The sequence below is a fragment of the Bombus affinis genome, chromosome 1 (genome assembly GCF_024516045.1).
Source record: "Bombus affinis isolate iyBomAffi1 chromosome 1, iyBomAffi1.2, whole genome shotgun sequence".
Classification (NCBI taxonomy): domain Eukaryota; kingdom Metazoa; phylum Arthropoda; class Insecta; order Hymenoptera; family Apidae; genus Bombus; species Bombus affinis.
Genome location: NC_066344.1, coordinates 6,723,093 through 6,737,850, shown reverse-complemented (window position 1 = coordinate 6,737,850; position 14,758 = coordinate 6,723,093). Strand labels below are relative to the sequence as shown.

At 34.9% G+C, this 14,758-nt stretch overlaps 1 protein-coding gene across 5 annotated transcripts in view; it reads left to right on the top strand.

The window, feature by feature from the left end:
- Window positions 1–14,758, top strand: part of LOC126919558 (uncharacterized) — a 351,910-nt gene that overhangs the window by 252,182 nt on the left and 84,970 nt on the right. For all 5 annotated transcript variants that reach the window (XM_050728960.1, XM_050728969.1, XM_050728967.1 and 2 more), the window contains one exon: window positions 1,310–1,675. In XM_050728960.1, the coding sequence (XP_050584917.1) occupies window positions 1,310–1,675 (366 nt within the window). The remainder of the gene's footprint in view (window positions 1–1,309; window positions 1,676–14,758) is intronic.

The window sequence follows — 14,758 nt, the reverse complement described above, 5'->3', positions numbered from 1 at the left end:
ATATTTCGTGATTAGTAGCTTAATTAATCCGTGATTATCCGAATCGCGAGGATCTTACTCGCCGATTTTATTGTCTACTTCCTTTTACTATTACTAGCATTAATTATTTCGAAAACGGTCTAAAATTCGTTTATTCATTCGGATTTCGTTTCCTCCTTTATGAAATTGCTTTTTTCGTAGAAATAATATTTTATAACCCAATTAACAATCAATTAATTGTAATGGATAAAGTAAATTAAGAAATTAAAAAGTTGTTACTTTACGATTTAAATAACTAGACAGAATTAAGCCATTTTTATTGAATAATTCATTAATAATTTAAAAATAGAAATATATATACATGTTGGGAAATATTCAAGAATAAAGACGATGTTTACTACAATGAATAATGCATTTTTACTTATTAGTTTGCAGTGAATTTTAATCGATTACGCTTCTTTGAATAATATCATGTACATACTAGTTAATACCATTTTATGTACTTCGTTTCAATTTGAAAATTGAAACGTATATGAATTTTTGTAGAACTAATAAACTTTATCCTTAAATTAAACGAGAATATATGATCTATTCCATAATTGTTAATTAAACTATATCTGTTGGTAACGTTAAAGGTTTATCATCCTGTATATACCAACATTTCACACACATATATATCAACCTCGAACATTTCACGACAAGTAATATTTAGTATGATTAACGTATTAACTGAATAATATATAATAATATATAACAAATACATAATCCTACTTTAGATGAAACTCTGCAATACTTCAAATTTATCTCATTTCAAACAGCTTATACCCTCTATGCAATATTGCTGCGATTCAAACTCGATAACACCTAAAATTCGTTTCATCGTAAACCGAGCAGTTTTTCCCCTTATTCATCATCCTCGTCATCATCCTCAATAATACAACTATATAATCCTGAATAGAAAAATTTAAACTTTTCACCAGTACCATAAATCAACCGATCGCAACTTATTACACGCTATAATAAGATCATTCACGTTTTTTTCACAAAGTTCATTCTTACGGTTCATTCAAAATCTTTCTCTATGCGTTTTCTAACATTTGACTTAGGGTAGTATCTTAGGGTTAGTATATTAGAGTAGTAGGCTAGGATAGTACATAAGTGATAAGGTAGTATAAGAATTTATAAACTAGGAAAAATGAAAAACGAGTGACAAAGAGAATATCTCTCTAAACGCTGGCTATACTATTAATTTATTACACTAACTGATATTTCACACAGCCAAATGTAGAATCACTGATAATACTGACACGATAATGTTTTCTGTGAACAGGAGGCTTGCACCAGAACACTTTCTCCCCTCAACTGTCTCTGGTGACCGGGAACACGCCAACGCTGACGATCAACAGCTTCTCGTCACCGAATTCGACAGGGAATGTGGTACCAACGACGGGAGTGTTGCTCCAGGAGTATCAATCGCCGGCAGGTTCGACTACCGGATGTTCGGTCACTGTGAACGGCACTTCGTGCCCTACGAGCTCGACCTCGAGCGCGATGGTGGTGCAGGGTGGCCAGAATGGCAACCAGGTTGTCCAGGCCACTGGCAAGAAACGAGAGGCCTTCCTATCGAGTCAAGGTCAACCAGTGAAACTGGAGAACAAATCGACGAGGCAGCCGTGTGTTTGCAGAAACAGCAACGGTACGTGTAGCCCTAGCTGATTTACCTTTTTTCTTGTTTCTCCTTCTCTTTATTTCTCTTCTTTTCTCTTCTGCCTATCTGCGCTAAGAACGTTCAGTTGTGTCGCCCATCGACAAGAACTCGTAACCTGTTTACCGAATCGAGTATTTATCGAGTAGAGAATTCTATAATTAGGCAATTAAATCTTTGATAATAATCGGTTAATAATTGGTAAAACATAAAGGAATATCGGTTACAGATTGAAAATTTATATAGAGTGGCTGTCGAAAGTTTTCGGACCAAACGTACTCTTATTATACTCTTGGAATGAAAAGTTGTAGAAAATTAAAATCTCTTACGCAAGTACGGTATATAATGCATCTTATAAACAATACTAATATCGACAAAATTTTTCCAAGAAGGATTATATTAATACGTAATTTAATACATAATTTAAGAAGAACATTTGGTCGATCACTAAACGTTGATATTTCCTACTATTTGGTGATAATAATAGTGATAATTAACATGTTGCAATAAATATAAATAAATGAAGAGGACTGTTAAATCCCTGAAAGATGAGTATTGGGAGAAAAATATCAAACTGAATTTTAATATATTTCAGTTGTCAGTCTATTTTTTTTTATAATTTATAGTTTTATTATTACGTAGCTACACGAGTATTACATGGCTTTGCTTCCTTTCGCGTTGTACAAAGATTAACTGCCACGTGGTTCTTTTCTCGCATCGCTACATCCAATAGTAAATATTATCGTCCCAATTCAGAGGGATCTTTACTTAATTACATCTTTCCTGGTTAATGCTTTAACGATCCATAGCGAGGTTGATTGTCGGATCTCGAACTATACGGAATGGTTACGCCTCTACAAGAGGAATTCGAAAGTAGATCGGTTAGGATGATCTTGTGGAACGGGACTCGTTTTTTGACACTTGTTGTTTTTCGTTTGATTGCCGAGTATCGGACAGTTCGCTAGTTGCGAAAGACAAGATCGTTGGTTTCTGGGTTAGCTAGGCCGTTGATCGGCGGACGTAGACCTTTGGATATTGTGAAACACCATTTTTCTACGATACATGTATTTTTCAAGCAACGACAGTTTGAGATCAATATCGTTTGGATGCAATTTTCGATATTTTTATTAAAAAGTAAAGGCGTTAAAGTCTTGTTAGAAAATATGTCTAAATATGTAAAATTATTTATATTTCCGATATTTGACAATGAAGACTCAAGATTCTTTTGGTCATTAGCTTTGAATTTCTAGAAATATCAAAATAATTCAATGGCATTGAAAAATGTGATTTTTGATATATTCTGTATGAAGAAATAGCATCTTTCATAAATAAGAAATAATATATCAGCGTTTGAAATTAGCTGTAGTTCAAAGTTTTTATAATAGATGACCCAATCAATTTTTCTGAACAACGGATTAAAGCTTCCAAGAATCTTCATTCAACTGAATTTCTAGACCTCTGATATTTCACATTAAGAACGTCTAAATTCTTCCTTGTAACATTTTACCTGAATGAAAAATAGAAAGATTTTGAAATTAATTTTATTTCCAATGTTTCACAATGGAAGCATGTGTTTAAAGTTAAACAAATTTTAAATTTCGAATAGCATCCATAGAATTTCAATAATTCTCAATATATTCCTTTCAACTTTAAGATTAATTTTATTCCAGAACAAAATTTTCCTATGTACCAATACTAAAAAATCTTTCATTAGATGAAGTTGTATGCTTTTCATACTTCATATTGAAAGACTCCAAAAATGTTGTTATTTTATTCATTTAAAAGGGCGTAAATTTGTAACTTTCGAAAGCATCGAAATGGACTGACAGAGTTTAGAGGCGATTCTCAGTATTTTACGACGAAGGTCCGAACACGTTCAGAGACGCTTCGATTCTAGGCCGACGTCCAATTAATCCTTGCACGGATTGGTCACAGTGTAGCTCTATCGAAACGTTTCTGGCCGTGGACAAAGATTAACATAAATCACGACACGCTGTTCGTTGCCAAATTTAAGACCAGGTTTGTCGTGTGCAGTTAGTCTGTCTTGGCCGAAGGAACGCATTAAGGCTCTACATGTACGTAGAAATCCAGTAGATACCATACATCAATCTCCTAGACATTTTTGTGACCAAAGTAAATTTGTCTTGCAAACTAAGTAACTACGTTAAATGAGTGGAGCGGCTAAATTATTATGAGACGTAAGACATATAAAAATTTGATCAATAAATTATTCTGTAACAGAGCGCATCTTAGATGAAGTTAAAAGTGATAAAAGAAAATGAGATGAAATTAAGATGGTTGCACTTTGTACTTACGAGCATTAGATAGAAAAATTGTATCTTCTACAGCAGTTTTTAAATAAAGTGGTAGCTTGTTTGAGTCTTTATGAAACTTCAAGAAAACTCGCTGAAGCAATATTTTAGTAATAAAAATGAAAAATTCAACAACGCCGGGACATACGTGAATTACCTGTAGACGCGGTAACAGTGAATTTTATATCGAAGACTAACTGATAATAATTTCAATGTTTTATTGAACAGACGGTTCAATGTTTTCTTGCTCTTCTTTTATCGAGAAAAAGGAATTGATCCTTTAAGAAGATCTTTGGCGTGGTATCGAGGGAAGAAATTATTAATAACTAGATTGCAGATTTTTATGCATGTACGGAAAATTGCGCGAACAATGTGGAAAAATATCTAAAATATCCAAAGTAGAGCAGTTGTAAAAATATTTACTGGGTGAAACAAATTTCTGCGTAAGTTCCATCTCTTTAATTCTGTTTATAGAACTACAAATTTGCATAAATATCCGCACTCCATCAACGACGATTCCTTCTAATTTTTCACAAATTAAGAAACTTTCCAAGGATAACGAAACGTAAATTTCAGTCGAAAATAATGCAAAGAACGTAGCAGATCTAGGACAATTAATTTCTTTCCTCTCAAAGAACAAAACGACGGAATCTCCCGATCAATTTTATATTTATTTGCCATTACGAGACTCTAAATGTAGTCGATATAGAACTTCCGCATTATATTGTATATAGTCTTTTAAGTTGCCTCAGTCCAGTCACTAGAAGGCCTGTTTCCTTTGTAAAAGACGCCATTCAATTCTATTCTACGCGATTCGACCCTGGTAATTTGTCCCTGACGCGAAAGAACGATTTCTTAGAAGTCCTTACGCTTTCCTTTTACTTGTTATCGGGATTAGCAAAGCTGGCAGAAGATTTTAAGAGAGATGCCCTCGCATCAAAGCTTCGAACAGGTCGGAGATACGATTGCTGACCTTGCTGGAAGTCTTCTTGCATCTGCATTATTGTCAGGGGGTGAGCTAGAGCGTCCTTTGTTCGAAGGGCTTCTTCGATGGCAACTTTAATTACGAATGGTGATCTTAATGCTTCGTTCTTAGGGGTAAAACGCGATTCTGTTGCGGAAACGTTGAGATGAGAATTCTACAGGAAATGTTATTAAGTCATATATTGACGATTGGAATAGTGGAATATTACAAGGACGTACTTTTTTACAATTTTTTCCCGATGGCGTAGTAATTGTGTTTTCATTCAAAACGTATCAACGAGTTTGAAGGAAGATAAATGTAGTACGTTTCGATTCAAAGTCACTGTTTTATTAGAAATAATTTTTGTTCATTTTTCTTCGCTTTATGTTATTTGATGTATCCGTAAGGAGAGAAAGAATCTGTTTTATGAAAATGTATACTGCTTCATTTATGTTTGAGCGTGAAGTTTAACACGGTGAAAGCACAAGTTTAACACGATACGAGTTTTCAGAATTCGAGTAAAATTTTACAATATAGCTAGGTTAATGCATATTAGGCATGATAATTGATGCGTGAAATGCACGAAGCCGATCACTTAAAATATAATAGGTTAATTATGTTCAAAGTGATATATTTGAAAATTTTTACAACGTTATGTTTAAATAAATATTCGTGACATCTCCACGTTACATCTTTCCTATATCTTTAATACACTTATATTCGTGTATAATACTGGCATTATAAACGAAATGTAATATAAATGTTAAGAAATGCAAATCCTATAAATGCATTATTACTTTTAACATGGCAAGAATTTTACATCAAATTTAGCTTAAGCTAGTTACAAAGCTAGTTAGCTAGTTAAATTTGACTTTGCTACGTTTCTCTTATTAATTCTGGTAGCTATTTTAATAAAATGACAGAAATAAAATTTAATTTCGAATTATACAAATTTTAAGTAATTAAAAAATATATTTTATAATAAATGAACAAAGTATTACGAAATTTGTATTCATAAATTTAATTTAAAAAATCTATTTATCAAACTGTTTTAGTTTCTTAATCTTTAAAGGTCCACGGTCTAAAATCTTTCGGAATTCGTTTTATTTTATGAGATTCTCTTTATATTTGTTTCAAATAGTTACAAGAGCTAAGAATTTGGAGTATTCTGACCGGAGTATTCTACACTGAAAATTAATGCAATTCACTTGCAGAAGCTAGAGATTTATTTTATCGAATCGACGTATCTTCGATGTTTTTAAATGACAAATCACAGGTTGGAATAATTGATCGATTTATAATTAACTAGTGCTCCTTTGTATTTTCTATTGAAAAAGCTTGTATTGGAATTCGAAAAACGATGGAAACATTATCTGCATTAATTAAAATTTTAGCGATTTAGTGAAATTTTTGTACCAAATATTTATGAACTGTATTGAATTTCTTTTAGGCAAAAATGTTTTGACGAGGTTTTAAAAAAATAACCGAGGAACATAACAATTGAAAAACGATGAATGATGAATGATAAATGAGGGAACGGAAAGAAGTAAAATTTGAGTGGAAGATTAATTACGTATAAGTGATTCATCTTTTATTATAAATATTCCCTGAACCGACTTCCCTTCTGTCAGAATACTTTATTAATATTTGTAAATGGTCCATTTGAAATCGTAAAGAATATTTAAGATATTATTCGTGGTAATTTATCAAGCACAGATATTATCGAGTCATGGGCCATTCATGCGCATTCATTGGAAATAATTAAAAAATCAACAATATTAAAACGAAAGTTCCAGGATAATTTAGATCGAAGAATAACTTTAAGAAAAACATCATCCTAATAGGAAGAGACGATCGATTTACCTATGGATCATCATAATTATTTGAGGCACGTGTACAAAGAAAAGAAAATGTTTCATTTTGGTAGAATCGAAATATACATCATTTGTCTTTCGTTTCTTCGTTATCGTCTCCTCGCATGTGCACCAAAAAACCGCATGCACGCAAACGGGGCATAAGAGTAATTTAAACAAGAAAAAACAGAATAGAAAGTATTGTACGGTACGTGAACGTCATTCAGATTATTCTGCGTAATTCACTAATTTTAGACCTTTCAAGAATTCCAATAAATTATATTTCCTATATTTATATCGTCGTCAAAGTTATCCTTAAGCAAGGGTTTTGTTCTACACTTAGGGCTTCGATTTATATTTAGATTCTACTTCTTAGCAGCTTGTGATTGAATGAGCTGCTGTTAAATTAAAAGGAAGTTGCATTCGTCACATTGGACTGTCGATTTGTTGCAATTAGAATGATCAATTCTACTGCGTAAAATGGCTACTTGATCTATCTACGTACTAAAGCAGTGCAGTAATCAATTTATAGTTCTTGAAAAAACCTACTCGATAATTCCTCGCTCGTTTTTAAAATTACCGATACAATTACGATTACGATCATCATCGAGATATACGATCGTGACACAATTCTCTATTGACATGTATTGACGTAGCATCGTGCAACAGTGATCGCATCTAATATTTATTAGACCAAGCAGCGGAAGGTTTCGTATATTTCAACGCCTCGTGACGCGTAAAAGTCAGAGCGGACGGGATTCCGTGGAAATTCCACGGAATTCCTTGGCACTTTGGAGCAAACATCGCGGAACTAAGAACGAGATAAAATCTGAGGATCGGTCGACTGGCTGCATTGAAGTGCAAAGCAGGAAACCTCGAAGCTTTACTGCCGCTTATGCAATTGACGACGTTACAGCCGACTTCCTTGTAGGGTGCACGGTTGCTAAACTTCGACGTAAACTTCATGGTTGCCGTCCCAGACGTGACGTTTTTCATCGGCTCGACGAATCACGTTTCGTTACGTAAGGTCTGTTCGCGTTCGATGGCTGTTCTCTCTCGTCGACTTCTTAGCGAATGCTTATTTGTATCGAATTCCATGCTACGATAACGGATATGCGAAAATTTACGGATTTAGAGGATTTTACTTAACTGTGAATGTAGAATGAGAGACGTAGAAGTTACATAGGGTGTTCCGTGCAATTAGGACAAGCTATAAGTACGAAACGATAGAAGATTGAAGAAAATTTCATAAGGAGAAATGAAATAGCTCCGAATAATACACGACCTGATGTAATTTGCAAGCGACGACGTTTTAAAGATTAGATTGCCACTTGTGCGTCATTTAGCATCATCGAATCACCACATCGTTTGGAACCGTTCAATTTTTTTTAATGAAATTCTTTTCTATCCTTCGCCGTTTCAGGATCATAGTCTGATCCAGTTACGAAGGGGCACCCTATATAGCCGAATAAAAGAAAGCTCGAGCGAATTTGCTAAGAACCGGATTCGCGATTTGATCCTTGCTCAATCGATCAGGTGTCACTGTTAACGCAACGTTTCGTTTGCAGTTTCTTTTTTAGGCTGTTTAAGTTATTGAATCTTATTCACTAAGGTAACGATTACGAAAGCGAAGTCCTAGATTTCCTAATACTTTTCTCGTTACGCTTTCTTCTTCTACTTTGAATTCTGTATCGTGGAGCTTGAAGAAATCGAAGCACATAAATATTTACACGATTGTGATAAATTATTCTTTTTCAAATTATGGAAATCTCTGTTGCGTCCCTGATTCACCGTATCACGGACCTTTTTAAAATATTTATCATTCCAAGAGATGTTACTGTGTCAATATTTATGACAAAATGATATATAAATCAGTTTCTTTTTACGATTTTCAATAATATTTGTATACTATTTTATTGCTTATATCGTATCTTTCGGCGATTCTTCATTTCACTGTCTAAAATTTAAGAGTTAATGATTTTCATTGTAATTCTTTTTGAAGAAATTATTCGTCATCCTCAGCAATAGATTTACCCGCGCGATGTTGCTACAAACATCTAGTTTCTTCAATTTCTTGCGGTTAAAAATATTTCGCAAATGTTGCAATGAACAACAGTCAGATAGCATTCCGTTGGTTAAATCGGACGAGTCCGACAATTTGTGCGCACTCTTCACTGACAGATCGAAGTCTAGTATCAACTTGTTAAAAAATAAATTATTGACCAATTCCAAATATTTCTCTTTAATTGCTGCATTTAATCGATCCGACTGAGAACAGCATTCATATAAATTGAGAGTTTTGTTATTTAATTGAAATTTATCATGAACAAGTAACTTCCAATTTCCGATAAACGATAGAGCTTAATTACTAATTAAATAGGAATCTTTCGAATAATGAGTTATAGAAAAAATGATACTTAATTTCAGATGTGAATTTTGTCTGTGTGTTTGAAATTGTTTTCAATTTATAGCAGCTTAAATTGGAGCACGAATGTTATTATTGAAGAGCGATGGAAGTAGAGAAGAAACAATGATTTGATTATAATACTCGTAAACAAAGATGGTTCACGAAACTACTTTACCATTTAATAGATAGATAATAGAAGTTTCGAATAACATTATAACATTGAACGGAAGCCATTAATTCCAAGTCCAACATGAACACATAGACTGCAACATGAAACTGCAACTGAACTTATATGACTATTAAAGTTCCGTATAACTTTCTACAGAAATTTAAGGCGTTTAAATCAAATTCAACAGCAATGAACTCCAAGTGATCGATAACAGTATTTTCAGCTCGAGTGAACACGAACAAATTGTTGCTCCTGAATTGAACTTTCGTTAGAATATCTTATTTGAACATTTTAATTATCCATCTAATGAAATTGGTAGATCGATAAGTAAAACGTTTAAACTGGAGATTTCAATTGGAAACATTTAAGTATCGTTCGTAGTAACTTCTAATCACACACACATAGTTGTTCAAATATTAGCAAAATAAATCTGTAAAAGCTATCGAAGGTGAAATTCCATCACACGTAAATGCTATCCCGATGTTATTTGTAACCATCACAGACGACAATCTCTCTATTTTTTCTTTAACATCGCATAGCGATAAAACATTTAAATATACATAGCGTTCGTTTAATTCTATCGATCATTATTGATCTAAAGCGAAAAGGATTAGTTAAATTTTACCGGTAATAGCAGAAATTTAATTTTCTTTGACGATAGCTTTCAAGAGTTAATCTAGCAGCGAGTTGCTTATTTTCTAATATTAAAGCTTTACGTAAATCTAGTTTAGAATATCGAATATGTAAATTGATCGTGTCGAAAAGGTTGGTAACTAGATCTTTAACCACGATAAAGAGCTACTTTACAAAATACCACTATCGAACTGTTAATGGCTTAAATGCACAAAGCTTCGTATGTGCTTCTACCGTAGTTTAGGGTATCTAAGTTAAATCCAGAAGCAATTAATCCAGACTAATAACGGCCACTTTCCAAAATGTGATCATCTAACTATCAATAAACCGCTCATCACGTGTCAAACTTTACGTCCAACTTGAAACATCCATATCAAATTCATCAATGATTAGTTTCGATCCTTAATTGTTATTTATACGTTGCGATTTCAGCTGTACATTTTCGCAACATCAAACGACAATTTCTTACTCGCGCTTCTTTTAGCTGCATTTACCAGTTTTTAGCATTTGAAGAAAAAGTTTAATATAAAATCTTTTAATAATAGAAAAACACGATCGAGTGGAAAACGATCTAAAGAATGCTGTAAGGTAAACTTGCAAGTTTTTGAACTGCGCGAACAAGTTAAATAACTAAAATTGAAAATCACATTTGTAAGAAAGACTTTCAACACCACTTGTAAGAGACACCGATAATTTCTGATTGATTCGAGTATATGAGTTCTGTGATTCATATATTCTCGCATAGTCGTGTATTTTTGATATCAGATATAAAAGTACGTACATATTCTCTCTCTTTCTTGGCTTCTTATAGAAAAATAAATGTTAAGATCTGTGTTACGTGCAGCGGCATTTAACACGTGAAATTTGTAGTATTATACCGTCTTATTTTTGGAACGCGCTGTTTAAAGATTCCAAATTTAAAGGATAAACAAATCCTTATTCAAACTCACATTTCACGCAAACTATCCAAACCACATTGAAGAGGTTGCTGTAATAACTCGAGTAAATCAACGGAAAGCATCTCAAAATCGTCAAGTCACTGTTTCAATTTTCCCATAAATTCGTAATCAAATAACGTTCCTAATAACAAACATTGCGCTCTTGAATACCAAACCTATACCTCCCTTTTTCTTCCAATAAATATAATGCAATTGAAATATCGAACCCGTCTGGCTTTATCTCTATGAACTTTTCATTTCTCAACGCCTGAATTCAGGCAACCGAACTTCTTAATCTAATCAATCGATCGCAATCCTCAGATCTACCTCGTTCTACCCTACCGCTCAAACCACCATCGATTATCACCCGACAAATTGCTCATCAAAATAACGCTTCAAAAAAAAAAAAAAAAAGTAAGAAGTAAACACTCTGCTCAACTTAAAAATCTTCGTTTTCAATTAACCCATTTGCAACCATCGACGAAAAGTCGTTTACCCAATCCACGTAAACATCACTAGATCAATTAACTTGCTCTAGCTGGGAACATCACCTCAGAACAACCATAAAATACCGCAACCATCCAACAGGTCATGATATCTTCTCCTATTGAGCATCGAAAGCACGAGTGTTTCGACGAGGTTTGCGCGGTTGGTTGCCTAAATAGAATCGACTGGAACGAACTGGAAATCGGTTGGTCGTCGTCGAACACAGTCCGCGAGCGATGTAGCGCACGGGCAAGAACAAATCATGATATCTACTCGTACGAAGCATCGAAAGCACGAATGTTTCGTTCGGATTTTCGCGGTTGGCCGTCTAAATAGAGTGGACTGGAACGAACTCGAAATCGGTTGGTCGTTGTCGAACACGATTCGTGAGCGGTGTGGCGCGCGGGCAAGAAGAGAAGCAGGAAGCGTGCGGAGCTACCGTCGCTGATGCAATTGACGACCTTGCAGCGACTCCCTCCGGGCGTTCCGCAACACGAAGTCGTGTTTGGAGTCGGCAGCAGGGGAAAGAGGCGGTTACGGGTTGGTCGGACGCGACAGAGAGAGGGCAAAAGCGTCGGAGAACGACAGGCTGAAACAGACACACGAACCACGCGGAGAAGCAAGGAGGGAATGGTCGTGAGTTGGAAAGGCAAGCTGAAGGAGTAAAGAAGTAAAATAGGGAGAAAAAGAGGGAGACGGGACGAGAGAATACAGGGTGTCGCAAAATATGTAGGGAAATTTCGAGGGTACGGGAGCGAATCGGTGTATGTCATTGTTGCGTTAAAAATGTCTTACACATTACACATGTCTTAGGGATATTTATTTGTTCGTTGCAAAAGATTTCAATTGTCGAAACGGTTTATTGACATTACGACATAGTCGTTTTGATATAGCTACAGGAATTACGAATCCTGAATTAGATAGGATCGTCGGTTGAAGGATTTGGCAATGAAAAGCTATTTGCGATCCATATAAATCACTCTTAACGAACTACTGACTTGTACTTATTGGCTTTTAAGCTCTCAATTTATAAGATCGATTGTAGGTACCGAAACGATGAGAAATGCCCATTAACAAGAATGTCGTTTGAGGCTTATTTTTCAAATTATGAGCAACGCTGTTTTTTTCGTTAGAAATATATTAGCATAAGAAATCAGCTGACGAAAGCTTCGATATTATTCATATTCTTCGTGTTTCTCATTTTAATGTAACAGTCGAAATCCAACTTATATCAACGAAAGTATCATTTGAACATTTACCATAAAAAAACTCTATGTTGGTATATTGTATGCACTATATAAAACGTTTTGAAATTTCATTAGCACTATGACGAGACACGACTGTCATAATTGTATGTATTGGTAAAATCTGAAAGAACTCTGGAACCACCCCTATTCGTAAGTATCAGGACACTTACAGAAAAATATGGTAAAACCTGTGACAAACTATTAGGAAATCGTCGTCAATCCTCGTGAGCTCAGACTGTAATGAATCTATAAATTCAACGTTGCAATAAAAATGCCAAAATTATGTAATAAATTGAAATATATCGGTTTTGCTTATATTCGTCGTATCTACGTATTAGGTATCTGATTATAGTTGTACCTGTTAGATATTCTGTTATTGCGTTATAAACGTTACAAATGCTGTAAACAATTCCATACATCGGATTCAAACTTTAGGCTATTTGATTCATCTCAAATTCTTTCAACGTGATTTAGATCGAAGAGTTGTATAGATGCTAACATATTATCAATTCATTAGTTACCTCTAAAATTCTTACAAACAGTTTTCACAATTTCTCGCTATGTAGTTTCAAGTGTTATTCCGTACAAATACAAGATTCTGGCCGGTTAAATATTTCCCTGACAAACTATACCAATTATCACGTAACAAACTATATCAACATACGGATGTCCTAATGTTCCAGGGATGTACACATATAGTAATTGCAAGATATTTTCTACAAATGTATATTTAATAAAAATATATCATGCAACATAAATATTAAGGATGGTTCCACTGAATATTCAAGCTTATTAATATAATAAATAATTGTCTCTTTAACTATTCATGTACCTTTATGACCTCTGTGAAATATATACATCCGTTAAATATCTTGTTTTTTCTGTGTAACGTACATTTTCAGGTATGTTTCAAACTTGATCAATGAAATCGTCATAGCCGAATCTCATTACGGCGTTAATGAAATTCCAGAATGTTTCGTACAAGACACGTACGTGACATGTTCATAAAATATCTGTACAAGTGAGCAACTGTATATCATTTGTTTCGGTTGGTGGATCTCAAAATCAGAAACCTGAAACGTGAATGAGACTGAGAGGAAGGTTCACTCGCTGATTCATTGATGCCAGCACATTTCTACGTAAAGTAGTAGAGTTTCCCATCGTTTTCTAATTTCGAATCAACCCCATAAATGTTACCCATATATTCTGTGACACCCTGTATAAGAAGGGGTAGGGGTCGAGGAAGAAAAGGACGAAATCGAAGCAGTAGAAAGGGATAAATAGAAGGGACGAAGAGGATGAAGGAGGAGGAAGAGGGGGATGAGTAAAAAACGAAGGGACGAAAGAAAAAAGAAGTGGTAGCGGTGGAGGAGGAGGCGAAGGAGGAGGAGCCAAAAAAGAGGAGACAAAAAAGCGTGGAGAGGTAGAGAGACGGATGAACGGAGAAGGTTGATATGAAAGAGGGTTGCATGTTAGTTAAAGAAGGAAACGACGAGGTGAGACAGGAAAATGAGGAAAGAGAGAGAAAGAGAGGGACGAGCTTACGCAAGATTCTCCCGCTTCTATATTTACTGTAAGAACCGACTGGTCTCTCCGGCAGTTTCTCTTTGGTATCCCCCGACGAGCCAGTTTTACGCTTCGTTTTCATGATTCATTCCTGTCCACCACGTGGCCCAGTCGACGACGCTTCCCACGGCGGGCTACTTGTTCGAAGAACGACCGCGACGACTTTTGTAGGCCAAAACTCGTTACCCGCGTGTTGAGTAAATTGCACGAAATACCGAGAAACTGATGAGCTCTCCCAATGGGAGGCTTCGACCAGCGATCTAGCCAATTTTTCGTAACATGATCGACGGACATCGCGAAGACAGGCTTCGTCCTCGTTATTGACGCTAATCAGTAAGCTAAATTTCCGTGATTGATTGGTAGTTTGCGCGAGTTTATTTTGATTAACTTTTACATAGGTTTTATGTGATAGTTATGAATGTAACTATTTGTTCGTAGAGCAAATTATAGTTGTAATATTTTTGGTTGGGACTTTAACTTTGAGCAACATACAAGTATT